This window comes from Pteropus medius, unplaced genomic scaffold (genome assembly GCF_902729225.1).
Source record: "Pteropus medius unplaced genomic scaffold, Ma_sr-lr_union100, whole genome shotgun sequence".
NCBI lineage: Eukaryota > Metazoa > Chordata > Mammalia > Chiroptera > Pteropodidae > Pteropus > Pteropus medius.
Window position 1 is genome coordinate 7,910,571 of NW_024350325.1, and position 15,584 is coordinate 7,926,154.

The 15,584-nt window shown below is 37.2% G+C and overlaps 1 protein-coding gene across 3 annotated transcripts in view; it reads right to left on the reverse strand.

Moving 5' to 3' along the window:
* Positions 1 to 15,584, reverse strand: part of CAB39L (calcium binding protein 39 like) — a 138,483-nt gene that overhangs the window by 5,614 nt on the left and 117,285 nt on the right. For all 3 annotated transcript variants that reach the window (XR_005647884.1, XM_039839382.1, XM_039839383.1), the window contains one exon: positions 8,411 to 8,554. Coding sequence is in view for 2 of the 3 variants with exons in the window: in XM_039839382.1 (XP_039695316.1) it covers positions 8,411 to 8,554 (144 nt within the window). In the remaining variant the exon portion in view is untranslated. The remainder of the gene's footprint in view (positions 1 to 8,410; positions 8,555 to 15,584) is intronic.

Consider the following 15,584-nt stretch of genomic DNA (forward strand, 5'->3'; position numbering starts at 1 on the left):
GGTTCTGGGAAGGGCACAGACTGCGGCTAAACTTGGGTTGCAATGGGGCCCTTCCCAGGATGCCCCAGGGCTGGCACACCTAGTGGCCAGCTTTAGAGCTGGAGCTCCCTAAAGGGCTGCATCTGAGAACCACACACTCAAAGGGCAGACTGGACAGGTATCAGAGTTTTGCTAAAGCAAATCCTGCTCTGTAGGGTCAGTCCCTCACTGGTTAGTCCTTACGACCTATAGGTCCAAGGATCAGTCCATCACACTTATGTGCAAACAGCAACCAAGGTTCAACTACAACAGGAGGGCACATACAACCCATACATGGGACATACTTGGAGCACCTGGCTCAGGTGATCAGTAGAGACTGTGCCGCTGGGCCTCACAGCACGCTTACTATATAATGCCACTCTACTAAGACCAGGAGACAGCAGCCCTATCTATTACATAGAAACAAACACAGGGGGGCAGCCAAAATGGAGAGACAAAGAATCATGTCCCAAATGAAAGAACAGAACAAATCTCCAGAAAAAGAAATAAACAAAATGAAAACAAGCAATCTACCAGATGCAAAGTCCAAAATACTATTTATAAGAATGCTCAATGAACTTTTAAAGTAGATAAACTCTGAAAACTTTAACAAAGAAATAGAAAACATAAAAACAGAGCTAGAAAATATAAAAAGGAACCAGTTGGAAATGAAGAATACAAAACTGAAATGAAGAATACCTTAAGAGGAATCAAAAATAGATTAGATGACACAGAAGATCAAATCAGCAATTTGGAAGACAAGATAGCAGAAAACACTCAATCTGAACAGCAACAAGAAAAAAGAAATGAGGATAGTTTAAGGGGTCTCTGGGGCAACAGTAAACATACCAACATTCACACCCAGAAGAAGAAGAGGGTGAGCAGGAAATTGAAAACTTATTTGAATAAATAACGACAGAAAACTTCCCTAACCTGGTGAAGGAAATAGACATACAAGCCCAGGAAGTGCAGAGTTCCAAACAAGATCAACCCAAAGAGGCCCACACCAAGACACATCATCATTAAAATGCCAAAGGTTAAAGACAAAGAGGGAATCTTAAAAGCAGCAAGAGAAAAGCAATTACTTACCAACAAGGGAGCATCCATAAGACTGGCAGCTGATTTGTCAACAGAAATCTTACAAGCCAGATGGCATTGGCATGAAATATTCAAATTGATGAAAAAGCAAGGACCTACAACCAAGATTACTCTACCCAGCAAAGCTATTATTTAGAATTGAAGGACAGAAAAAGAGCCTCCCAGACAAGAAGCTAAAGGAGTTCATCACCACCAAACCAATATTGCAAGAAATATTAGAGGGACTTCTTTAAGAAGAAGGAGGAAAAAAAGACAAAAATTATAAATAATAAAACAGCAATAACCACATATCTATCAACAATTATTACAAATATAAATGCATTAAATGCTCCAAGCAAAAGATAGAGTGGCTGAATAGATAAGAAAACAAGACCCTTACATATGCTGCCTACAAGAGACTTAGTGCAGATCAGAAGACACACACACAGACTGAAAAGTAGAGGTATGGAAAAAGATATTTCATAAAACTGGAAACAAACAAACAAAGCTGGGGTAGCAATACTATACCAGACAAAATATACTTTAAAACAAAGGCTATAACAAGAGACAAAGAAAGGCCCAATAATCCCACTTCTGGTTATTTATCTGAACAAACCCAAAACACTACTTCGAAGGGACATATGAATCCATATGTTCGCTACAGCATTATTTACAATAGCCAAGATATGGAGGCAACCTGGGTGTCCATTAGTGGATGAACAGATAAAAAAAGGTGATACATACATACAATGGAATATTACTCAGCCATAAAAAAGAATGAAATCTTGCCATCTGCAACAATATGGATGGACCTAGAGGGTATTGTGCTGAGTGGAGTAAGTCACACGTAGAAAGACAAATGTCATATGATTTCACTTACAAGTGGAATCTAAAGAACAAAATAAACAAAGACACAAAACAGAAACAAACTCATAGATACAGAGAATATTTTGATGGCTGCCAGATGGGAGGGGGTTTCAGGGGTAGGTGAAAACAGGGAAGGGATTAAGAAGTACAAATTGGTAGTTACAAAATAGTCATGTAGATGTAAAGTATAGCATAAGGAATATAGTCAATAATATAATAACTATGTATGGTGTCAGATGGGTGCTAGATTTAATGGAGCAATCATAAGTTATATAAATGTCTAATCACTATGTTGTACACCTGAAACTAATATAATATCAATTTGCCAATTGTATGCCAACTGTGTTTGAAAAATAAAAAATTATTTAAAAAATAAAATAAAAAGGGGCAAAGGATTTAAGTAGACATCTTACTGAAGAAAGATACACGAATGGCCAATAAGCACATGAAAAAATGCTCAACATCACTAGTCATTAGTGAAATGCAAATCAAAACCATGAGATATCACTTCAAATCCACTAGGCCAGCTACAATTTTAAATAATGATAATTAACAAATGTTGGTGAGGAAAGGGAGAAATTGGAACCCTGAACATTGTTGGTGGGAATGTTGGCGGCAGCGGGGAAGATACTGTTTGGCAGTATCTCAGTAAGTTACTAAATTACCATAAGACTGAGCAACTCCATTCCCAGGTACACATCAAATGAATTGAAGAATTTGTTCAAACGAAAACTTGTACATGAATGTTCATAGCAGCACTATTCTCAATAACCAAAAATCCATCAACTGATGAATGGGCAAACAAATTATGATATAGCCACACAATGGAATAGTATTTGGCCATAAAAAGGAATGAAGTACTGATGCTACGACATAGATGAACTTTGAAAACATTATGCTAACGAAAGAAACCAGGCACACGAGACCATATATTTTGTATAATTCCATTTATATAAAATATCTAGAACAGGCCAATCCACAGACTGAAGACAGATTAGTGGTTGCCAGGGGCTGAGGGTAAGGAAAAATGAATAATTGTTTAAGGCGTTCAGGGTTTCCTGTGGGGTGATGAAAATGTTCTAACTAGATAGTGGTGATAGTTGTATAACTCTGTAAATATACTAAATGTCACTGAATTGTACACTTTAAAATAGTAAATTTTGGGTTATTCATTTTACTACAATAAACTAAAACTGTCACTTATAAAAAAAAAAGTGCCCAGGCTCATTACACAGAAGGCCTGATGTTCACATGACGCCTGTCAGTGTGTTAGGAAATCATCTTCTGGAGCCAGATGCATGGCTCCTGTTACCATTTGTTTACAAGGAAGTTGCTGTGAAGTTTTAGCTAGAAATTGTCTGGCATTTTGTGGTAACTACATAAATAACTCATAACAGTCTTTCTAAAAAAAAAAAAAGATTAAACACATTGGACAAACTAAGCTTCTCTGTTTCAATCCAAAATAAATGTAAAATGTAGTGGAATTTGCAGTCAGGCATTGTTGGATCAACTCCATTGAATCTATACTGTACAATAAACCTAACAAACGTTAAATTCATTTTCAAGATTAAAATTTTTCTTATTTTTATTTTTCATGGCTCCTGAACTCTGCTGCCTCGAAAGGCAGTTGCTGCTTAGAGGCAGCTAAAGCAATGCCGCGTGACCTCTGTTGGGCGCCAGGCACTGAAGGTCAAGGCCCGAGATGCGCCACTCCCTAAGGAATGGGCTTCCAGGCCAAGTTGTGCAGAACCAAATCTTTTGATTATTACGTCCAGCGTAGAGAGTTTCTTGGTTCTCTCTCTGCTGTATTCATTTTTAAAATACTTTTTTCAAACCACCCAAACAAATCACAAAAATAAAACAACTTGGCTTTCCTTTTTAGAATTCAGTTTTATCATCTGCATCCCTTACTTTATACAACATGTCTCAGAAACGTGACTTATGGAGAAAGGAAAACTAAGAATATTTTGCTCTCTGTTTTAAGCCTGATTGTTTTTTATGAAAGATAAAAAATGTATATCTTACACACATACTCAGTCATTTCATTCACGTTCCATTTTGCCAAGAGGGTTTGCACTAGGCCCAGTATCAGAAGGCCAGTCTCCAGCTTCGCTAACCTGATGGTCTGTGAGGCATGCTGAACGCCTGGACTGCTTTGTACACGGATTTGAAAGTGGGGCTCCTGTTATAGTGACATGGAAGTTACTCAGTACAAAATTCCATTTCGTGCAAGTGTAAAATAAGACCTTTATATTCTAAAGGTTCACCATCCCAAATGCACACAAATATGAATGATACAATATTTAGAATATTCTGACACTATTTAAAAGTAGTTATTAAAACACGAAGTTGATATAAACACTTTTCACTGTATTGTTAAAAATTTTTAGAAAAATTATTATTAAATCAGCTCACAGCTGATTCCTAAATTTACTTGGTCTCAATTGCTTATCCATTAGTAGACTTAGATTTGGTACACTGTGACTGAAGTAGCTGGCTTGCTAAAAAAAATGGGTCCATAAGGAAGTGGGCAACTTATGGTTAGGCATTCACCAAATTAATGTGTAATTCTACATTTTCTTCCATAAGATCACTGGAAATTATTATCAACTAGGATGTTTCTGGTTCCATATACTTTTTTTTTTTTTTAGGTGAATTGTCAAGTTGGCCTTTGAATTTTGGAATAAGGGAGGGTGGAGCTTCTTGTTTTCATGGCAATGGTTATTGTGGCCAACTGCTAGGCTCTGAGCGACAGAGTAATACACTTAGGACCGATTCTGGCATTGGATGTCCCCAAGTTCCAGCAGCTCTGAGGAGGTGAGCCAAAGGCGCAGACTGCCCCACCCCCTACATGGTTTGGTGGAAGTGGCAACTTGTCCTCTGCTATTAGGAGGTTAACAGGGAAGGGAAAAGGAGATCAGGCCACAGCTGATTCCTACATTCACCTAGGCACATCTCTGGGAGAGCCAGGATGACAGAGACAAAAGTCCTCTGAACCTAGTATCTTAGAACTAGACCTTAGACTTTAATGTTACTCATTTTGCAAGTGAGGAAATAGATCCAGACGGATTCACCCAAAGTCACTGCTGGCAACCGAGCCAGAACAAAGGCCCAGGTCCCCTGATTTCTGTTCAGTTCTTTCCCACCACAGCACCCTGGCTCATCAATAGAAGAAAGCACGTGAAACAGCATCTCATTCCAGTCCTTGACCTTATCAGCAAGCTAACGGGAATGAGACACTAATGATCTGGTGGCAAAGACATTTTCAGTAACGTGTTCCACATTTTCTGCACCTTATAGAAGGTGCTTTGGTCAGGGGGAACTATTAATAAAGAACTGTGAAAAAAAAAACCCTACGATTTGGCTGTTACTTTTTCTAAATAACAAAAAATTATTTTTGGCAAGTAAACAATTCAGTTTGTACTTCAGTGGAAGAAACATAGTTGGGGAACAGTTTATACACACGTACAAGTAAACAAGTGGTCAGCTATTTTTAAATGTACCTACTCTGTCCAATGATTAGATGATCCAAATTTTGATCTTCTCAGGGGACAGAAGCAGGTTATTTCTATTTTCCACCTACTGAATCCTTCTATAATATTGTATTTTGAACAAAATCATATAAAGCTTATTCTCATCTAGGATAAATATTTAAATTCTATGGGATCTGAATGACATGACACACAGCCCTCTATAATTTCATCAATCAAAAGGGTCTTGCGAGGATCTATCATTTTATACTACATAGGCATTTTCTAGTCCTAGAGCAGTCTATTTTTGCTTCATCCAATTGGTGTTTATTTTTTGTGAAATAATTCTAACACAGAGAAGAGTACAAGAATAACATATCAGACTTCATGTTTCCAGCATCGGCTCTATCAAAATTTAACATTTTTGCCATACCTGCCTTAAGATTTTTTTTAAATAAAATACTACAGATGTAATTAGAGGCTATTGGACACTTCTTCATAATACCATTCTCTTCCCTACCCCTCCCTTGAGGTGACTGCTATCCTGAATTAAGTATCTATCATTCCTATGCAGGTTTTTAGACTAAACTGCATATATAAATCCACATATAGTGTTGTTTTTGCAGGTTTTCAAACTTTAAATAAATAACATCCTTTTAATGTTTGTTTATCCCACTCCGTGTCTCTGAGATTAGCCACATTGATTCATATAACTCTATTAATTTTACTCATTAATATATGCAATTGTATGACTATATTACAATTTTTATTCCTCCAGTTTTCTTATGATGTCCATTTATGTTCTTCTCTCATTGTACACCATTATAAATAATGTTGCAAAATGTATTTTTGTACATGATTCCCTATGCACATGTGCAAGAAATTACCTAGAATGAGATTGCAGGGTTGAAGAGTATGCTTTCAATTCTCTATTTTGTTAAATTGCTCTCCAAAGTGGTTGTACCAATTTACAGTGTATGAGAGTTCCACAGCCCTCCAACCTTACCAAAATTTGATATTGTCAGACTTACACATTTGCCAATATGAAGAATGTGAGGAGATATCTCATTGATATTTTAGTGGCCATTTCCATGATTACTAGTATGATCAGCATCTTCACCTACTTATTGGTCAGTCAGGTGTCCTCATCTGTAAATTACTAACTTGTATCCTTTGCCTATTTTTCTATTGAATTGTTTGTCTTTTTCTTAATGATTTGTAAGTTATATGTGTCATATTCTATCCTGTCTTTCCCTTTGCTTATAATGTCTTTTTTGAGCAGAAGTTTTAAATTTTAATGTGGTCAAATTTATAAATATTTTTATTATGTTTTACGATTTTTATTTTTTAAAGAAATTCTTCCTATTTCAACATCATAAAGACAATCTCCTATTTTCTCTTCTAAAAGTTAAAAAATTTTGTTTTTCAAGTATAGATCTTTACCTAGAATTTACTTCTGAGAACAGTGGAGGATAGGGTTTTCTGTATGGATAATCCTTTACTTTAGAACCATTTATTGAATAGTTAACCCTTTCTTCACTGATTTATAATCTCCCCACTATCAAATACCAAGTTTCATATTTGCGAAGGTTTATTTCTGGGCCATCTACTCTATTTCGTTTTTCTATTTATCTATCTTGGTGCCAATACAATATGGCTTTTATTTATTACAAATCCATAATAAGTTTTAATATCTAGTAGGGAGGTTTCCCCTACCTGTTCGTCTTCAAAATTGCCATAGATAATTCAAGGCCATTGCTTTGCCATACAAATCTTAGAACTAGCTTGTCCAGATCCAGGAAAAGTCCTGTCGGAATTCTGAATGTAAGGAAATTGAATTTATAAATTAATTTGGTATTTGAACTGCTTTAGTTTTTGGAAAATAAAGATTTGGTGGCTGAAAGATAGACTAAAATTTTTTTACCTTTCAAAGCGACAGTTACGTTATCTTATAAAGTGCCATGTCTCCATTTATAGACTTATTAATTAAATTACTGAATATATGTTACAAAAACTAAAAAAAGCCTGGAAACCTCTAAACCCTTAATTCTACTCTAGATACCTATCCCCCCAAAATAATCCTAAACATGTAAAAAAAATAGCTGGATACATAAAATGGTCCATTATAATATCACTCAGAGTAGGAAAAAATGGAAATAACCTAAATATTAATGACAGGAATATTTAAGTAAACTAGAGTAAATATACCCAATGATAAACTACGATGCCAATAAAATTATGATGGTTCTAAAAATGACACATAACAACAATGAATTAGTGTTCGATCATGGTATAGCATTAAGTGATAAAATCAGGATATCAATTTTGTATACAATGTGAACACAGTTGTAGAAAAAAAACCTTCAAACATGTGCACAGGAAAATAAAATGTACTAAAATCTTCACAATATTTAGGTTAGGAGTATGAGATTACAGATTAGTTCTCTTCTACCTACCCTACTTAAAAAAAAAAAAAATCTATTGTCTAAAGTTTCTAGGAGGCAATTTTGTTACTCTTGTATCAAAGAAAAAATATCAGAAAGAAAAAGCAGGTATTATAGGGGCTAGTTTTCTTCCACAGCAAAATGCATTCACAAAAATATTTCTGAATAAGTAATAAAAGTGAGTAGCATCCAAGCGTTTCTTCACTGCTTTATTTAACATTCAAAGAAACACTTAAGGCAGAAAGCAAAGCATTCAAATTCTGATGCTTGGGGTTTGGGTTCTAACTCAATCACTGATTATTTTTGTTACTTTTGGGAAACGGTATCCACCTATTTTCTTGGTGAAAAAAAAATTAGATATGGATTAGTTAGCATTCAGTAAAATAACTCTAAACTTTCATCTAAGTCATACAAAACCAAAAGACTGCCTATTTAATTTTTTTTCTCAAATATAAAGGAGAGTAAAAAGTAGAGAGTTTGCCATTTGGAACTGAAAAACAAATGCTCACATTATTTCTGCAGAATACACTTTACCTTAAAGACATGGAAGGCTTCAAACTGAATGTTGGGACTTTTATCTCGAAGCAGGTTCATCATCAGTTTGAGGTTCTCTGGCTTGCTGATGTACTTTGTCATAATGGCAAAGTTATGTCGGTCCAGGATCAGTTCACCTAGCAGCTATAGAAAACACACACACACACAAAATCAAAGCTATAATCTGTTTCAGAGCCATCTTATTCAAAATATATCTCACTTCTCCCTGAAAAACAAAATATAAATGTGAGTTAAGAATGCTGACATGAGAAAATTAAAAAAAAAAAATGTTGACATGAAAAAAATTGAGAGTCCTTTAGTGTATCTTAAAGCACAGGCATGAAAGCAGTAGATATTATCAAGTTATTTTAAGCTTTTCACACAATTTTGCTAAAGTCCATGCTTAATGCATTTCTGAATCTTTTTAAAGCCAATCATTGCTGCAGCTTTAAAAAGCTCTCTCTCATCAAGAGCTAGCCAGAAATAAATTTATTATTTTCATCGCTTATTTTAATTACCTTGCTTTCCAGTAATGTATTACTCCTTAGGGAGTGAGGTAGGAGAAGAATAACAAAATTGACTCTACGGTGACATCTCTCTTTCGTAAATAAATGTACTCTCATAGCTTACTGGAAATAAATAGGTTATTACCTTTTACCTAATGTTTATTACAAAACTTGATATACAGACAGAAAAAAAAACATTGACCCTGAATCCATATGAAGTTTAACACACACAGCAAGTTTTTATAAAAAAGCAAAACATTTTCTGATGACAAATAGTTTCCAAAATGCAGGATTACTCCATGTTATGAACTGAATGTTTGTGTCCCCCAAAAATCTGTATGTTGAAATCTTAGTCCCCAATACGATGGTATTAGGAGGTGGGCCTTTGGGAGGTTAGGATACAGGGTGGGGGCGCATGAATGGACTGATGCTCTTATAAAAGAGACTCCAGAGCTCTCTCACAGCTGACACCTTGGTCCTGGATTTCTCAGTCTCCAGAACTACAAGAAATAAATATTTGTTGTTTAAGCCCCTCAGTCTATGGTATTATTGTTATAACAGCCAGGACAGACTAAGACATTTTAACACAAAATAAAAATACCCAAAGTGAGAAGAGTTGAAGAACCTGTGGCAGTGCAGCTGAATGTACTACTGCTCCACCTTATAAGCTTTTACTGTCACGGCAGGGGTAGCAATTCCTAAAGCTTCAGCAACCAGGTAGTGGACATGTACCCTTAACATATCTATATGTGATATAGTTATTTCCAATTATCCTACTTACTGGAATTTTTCTGGATGCCCCCAGATAGTAATACATTGTATAGATGGTTATAAAAGTTCTAGATGGGAGGAGAAAGCACATGAAACTGAGAGCTAGCTGAATCTAGCAACAGAATCCCACAGGCGTGGGTATATACATGTGTTGTGTGTGTCTGGCTGTCTGGCTGCCAGAAAACGACAACCTTGCTTGTGATGCATCTTTTGTCTATTTAACAAATAAGAAGTACACATGTTAAAGTTATGTTAGTGCACAAAAATAACATTAAAAATGATGACCACTGTTGAATGTTAGCTGGTCACCACTTCATCTCGTACATATGGAACAGCAATTGTGTAAACTGTTGATCTTCATCTTCCTTAAACTCTCTGCAGCATCCAAAGCTAATAGAACACTCTTCTGGAAACTTCCTTTGCTCTTGGTTTCAAGGCCACAGCACTGTTCTGGTTTTTTACCTCTTGCAGGCTTGCTCCTTTGCTGCCTCTGTTCCTGACTCCCCTTCCTTCAGCACCACGTATGCAGAACTTGAATCGTTTATCTTCTATCAGTCTCATCTAGGCTCATGGATTCAGATATAACGTCTGGAAAGATGTCTCTGAAATCTACATTTCTAGTCTCGGTTTCTTTCCTAAACTCCATACCCATATTTCTAACTGCCCACCAAGCAGCCCCAGCAGAACACTCTGGTGGCCCATCATCTCACTCAACGTCTCTAAAACCAGTTCCCTTTTTCCTCCTGGCTAATGACATCAGGATGTGCCAGTTCCCCAGGGAGGAGTTGGAATCTTCCTCAGCTCCTTTCTTTCTTTTGCTTCTCACATCAAATCTACATCTGAGATTTGCCAACTTTTTGTTTTTAAAGGTCTCAAACCTCTTTCATCCCACTACCCTCATTCAAACCCTCACTGCCTTTCCTCTGAGCAACTGCAGCAGCATGCAAATGGTCTCTTCCTCAATCGTCACCCAATCCAAGCCATTCTGCACACTCTGTCAAATGAATCTTCCTGAAGGTCAGCCCTACTCCTATTACTAATCCACTTAAAAAGTGAATGAATAAACAAACAAATGTCTAGGTTCCTTTGGATGGCATTCTAAGTCCTCAGTGGTCTTCCTTTCCTCGGCTTGCTCGCTCACTCTTCCTCATTCTCCTGGCTCAGTGGCTTTATTCCCTTGCTCCAGTTCCATCCCCATCCCCAGTTTTATTTAAATATAATTGACAAAATTGTATATTCTGAAAACATACACCATGATGATTTGATATACATATACAATGTGAAATATTTACCACAATCATATAACATGTCCACCACCTCACAGCTACCCCTCCTTTTTTTGGTGTGTGGTGAGAAAGCTTAAGATCTACTCTCAGCAACTTTCAAGCACACAATACAGTATTATTACCTAGAGTCACCAGTCTGCACATTAGATCCCCAACCCTTATTCATCTTATAGGTGAAAGTTTGTAGCCACTGACCAATTCTCCCCATTCCCTCCAGCCCACTGTAACCAGCATTCTACCTTTTTCTGAGTTAGACTTTTCTCCTCAGCTGAATCTCCTCTATCACCTCTGTGCTCTTTGTTTTTTCCCAGCTGTACTCACACCGCCTTGCAGTACAGTTAGTTGTGAGCCTCTTTAGAATGTAAGCTCCATAGGGCATGTATCAAATCTTGTTTGTATTTGTGCCCTTTACAGACTAACTGTGTGATCTGTGTACTGTTGAAGAAATAAAGTCCTATCAACACAGAATTCAATCCACAAAATGTAGAATGAAAGCAGTATTATTACCGAATAAGCAAAGCACAACACTGTAGGTAATATACGAAAAAGACATTACAAAGACGGATAAAATTCCACCTCATTTGCACAGCCAAGGAGCTGAGATCCTGTAGATACAAAAGTATCCTCAAGATTGAAGGTAGCCTGTCTCCTGTAAGAGGACTTGACAGTGCCGTTTGCTGTGTACCCTTCCACAGTTTACCCTGAATTCACCTGGCCATTGAGATAAGGTAGCTCTTTATCCAACTATTAAAGAGGATAATAAATTTTTTCTTCTCTCTCTAACAAGCAAATAGTTACAGTTCAGAGAGAAGCATGGAGATTAAACTCTGTGACAGGGAGGCTGGTGTGCTATCTTCCTAGATGTTTACATTTCAGTAGGATGGCTCCCAGACTCTCTCTCTCAACACCGCCCCCCCAAAACAAACAAACGAACAAACAAACAAAAACCCACTTCTGGATTGTAAAGCTGACAAGAGGCTTCTAAAAATATGTATATATATCTCATTATATAAAAATTTATGTATATAAAATATACCTACTTAAGATATATGTATGTATATATAGCTTTTTTATGCAGCTATCTCTATATCTACCTGTGTAGATATATATCTAAAGATACATATAAAAATACATAAGATCAAATATATCATATATTACAAATACATGTATATCAGACATACATACACATATAGAAATTCCTTTCAGCAAAATAAATTTCATTTAAAAAATTTACCTTTAAAATCTGCACATACACATTCAATAAACATTTGCTGATGTAACATGCAGTTAAATGCAGATTAAGTCATTTCAAGTTTTATTACCTGGGGATGTCTACATATAAATTCTACCCAATCCATCCTTTGCTAATATATTTTCTCGACTTTTCTGAAACAATTGTGTTAAATCATTTGGCCACCAATGCTGAAGCTTTTAGCCATTAAATGTAAATCTATTTTAATTAATACCGACAATGACAAAATGCTGCATTTCATTATAATACAAAGCATTCTAAAGCAATACTGTACTAAGTAAATGGAAAAAAATCATACTTTTACTTCTTTAAATTTTATTTATGGGCTTCATACTACACAGTAAAACCATGCATAGCAAGTAGAAATAAGTTTAAAAAAACAAAACAAAACAAACTTGGAGTTTTAATGAAATTGACCAGAGCCAAAAGAAATCTAAAAATTCCACCAAGCTTCTTTTGAATTATAATCTTTCTTGCTAGTAATTAAATGTCAGGCCTCTGAAAAAGATAAGGAATTCTTAAGCTTTGTCACATGAGGGAAAGAAATTTCTCTGTTAAATTATTTTTTATTGACACCAGGAATCTAAGCCCAAAATAGTTCAGGAAAATTTAGAATATGATTAACAAAAGGCAGCATGCAGCAACTACTCTGGAATCATAAAGCAGCCTCATATGAGGCACAGGATACTTCGGTCTTCTAGTTAGGGCGAACCGGTCCCTCGACGCCCCCCACCCCACTCCCACGGGCGCTCCAGCGACACTGAGCTCTTGGGTCGCAGGTCTCACATTAACTCTCCCTTTGCGGAGAGGTGCCCTGGATGTTTCTCTTAGCACACCCTGTCACCAGAGCCTGCGGGCACCTGATGGCTTTGATCACCCACACATTCTCACTGCTTTTAGCTATAACATGCAGAGACTGGGGGCGGGGAGTTCATCTCTGCTGCGGAGACCTGGTGTCTGCCTCGGCCTTTCTGTGGGCTGCTCCTTTGGCTTTAGGGGCTGGTTTGCATACACTGCCCTTTCATGAAAGCAAATACACATTGTAATAATTTAACCTCTCTTGTTTCTTAGAATTATGAAACATCTATGAATAAAATATTACAGAATCCAGAGTTATAAACAAGGTTATGTTTAAAATAGAATGAGCATACTGCTACCACAGATCTAATTTCCAGAAGGTAAAACCAACAGCGCTCTGGGAGAGCGCTTCGATGTTTTTTCTATTGAAGAAAAGAATAAACAATATTTAAGGAGTTCTTTCCTTGAATAGAGTGATACAAGACCATTTTAGCAATGTTTCTATCATCTAGCATTAAAAAAAAAAAGCCAACTCTTCAGTAACTATTTTAACAATTTCTGCATTCTCAGATATACTTTATCTGCCTTTCACTACTTTTTTTTTCACTGTCCAACCAGTGCTTGGTTTTACCATACAGTGAATCAAGTATGTGTGAGACACTCACTCAACTGTAAAGGATTTTAGGCAGGAGTAACAACTCATGTAGTATGTCTGGGTAGGTTAAAAAAGAATAAGAAATAGGCCTTATGAGTGGGCTGAGGTGTCTTAAAATAAGTAGAAAACATAATCAGTTTGAAAAGGGAGAGTTGAGAAGAGGGTTACGATACTAGATACTAGATACACACTGGGTCGCTTCTTGCCCGTGTTACCAGGAAGCTCAGAGGGCTCTACCTGGAGAACCACGTGAAGAAGGAGGCTGGGTAGTGGAGCGCGGGGTGGCAGCAATGGCAGTGAGGAAGGAATCCTTCTCGCTCCCCTTAGCTACTACCCCCTGAATCCATATGACATACTACCCATCACCCATCCACTCGGTTAACAGGCTTCTATTTTTACATGCAAATGAATCCTGGTAGGAATAAATCTAATTCACACCCTTGTCCCAATTATTTATTTATAGTTGATCAAAACCTTCCAGAGATTGAACTCTGGGGATATAGATCAGGAATATTTATTTGTAAAATTTCCTTTTATTTTATTTAACAAACGTGTCTGTTTTTTTTTTACCATGAGCTAGGTAGGCTCTGCTCTAACCACTTCACAAATGTTAAGGAGGGAATAGGACAGGAAGGTCTGAGGACATCTTGAGATGGGAGTGAGGCAATGGGCACTGGGTAGGAGGGGATGATAGCGTAGTAGGAAAGAAAAAGCAGGAAGGAGGCCGGAAGAGCACTGTTTGAATAAAATACTGTCAGCTTTATAATTTTGTGTGAGGCCTTACCCAGCTAGAGATAGTCAATCACAGAAAAATTTCTGTCACAAGTTCTTGTCACTGCTGAAAATGGTACAGGAATAAATCCTAAAGTCTATGACCCTCAGTCTTTTTGATCTCAGTTTAGTTGTCACTTTAGTTCATATCAACGTCCTTGCTTTGGTCCAGTATCTGACAGACTCCCACTGAAAAGAGGAAGGATTTGGAAAATTTACAAGCAATTTCCTATATTCTTTCTGGCCCTTCAGACCATTGTCACCTCTGTTTACTGTTTGAATTTCCACTTCCGTCCCAGGGCAACGATCTCTTGTAATATGGACCAGCTCCCTGTTTTGGCTGTCCTTGTAGAGCCCTTCACAAATAAGAATCCTTTAGTTACATGGCTGTGGCAATAGGATGCATCCTTATCTTCAGCTGCATTTAACAAGCTTTCTGGGCATGGAAGAACACAGCATTGATGGCAGTGCCTTTGCTTGGAGCTCAGTCCCATCACTCCAAGCTCCAGCAAGGAAAACGGCGGTACCTGTGGTATTTTTTTCTACATGGATCGCCTTGTACGGGTTTCCGCACAAAGAGTGCTGAATGACTGGCTGAAAATAGTACATTGACCCCTTCATCAATGTGTAAAGCTGGTGCAGTGAGGGCACAATACAGGGGAAAGCGGGTCATGGCCAACGCAAAACCATAGGGAATTTACAAAAATGTGGTACAAAGAGATTTAATTTATTGCTTTAGCTTAAAATTGTATCCAATATTAAAAAATGCATTGGTCTATGAATATTCTCATCCCAATGTGTAAAAATAAAATGAATGATATTTAGTAAGCTCAAGCATCATACAAATTGCTTGACAAAAAACAGCCAATTATGTGCCAAACATTCTTTTGAATATCTGAGTAGGACCTGAAGAGCAAAAATGCAGCTCTAGCCAAAGTCCCACTCCTTCATGAGCTGTCCCACCTCTTCTTGGCCAAACGGCTGCTTCCAGGTACCTTTTCACTGAGGGAGAGAAGGCTACTCACAGACAGATGCCGCCTTTCTGTGCCGCAACCTGTCTGATGAGAGAGTGGCATTTCCATAGGCGTTCATAGGGGAGATAATCTCAAATTGCAAATGCCACACACACACACAC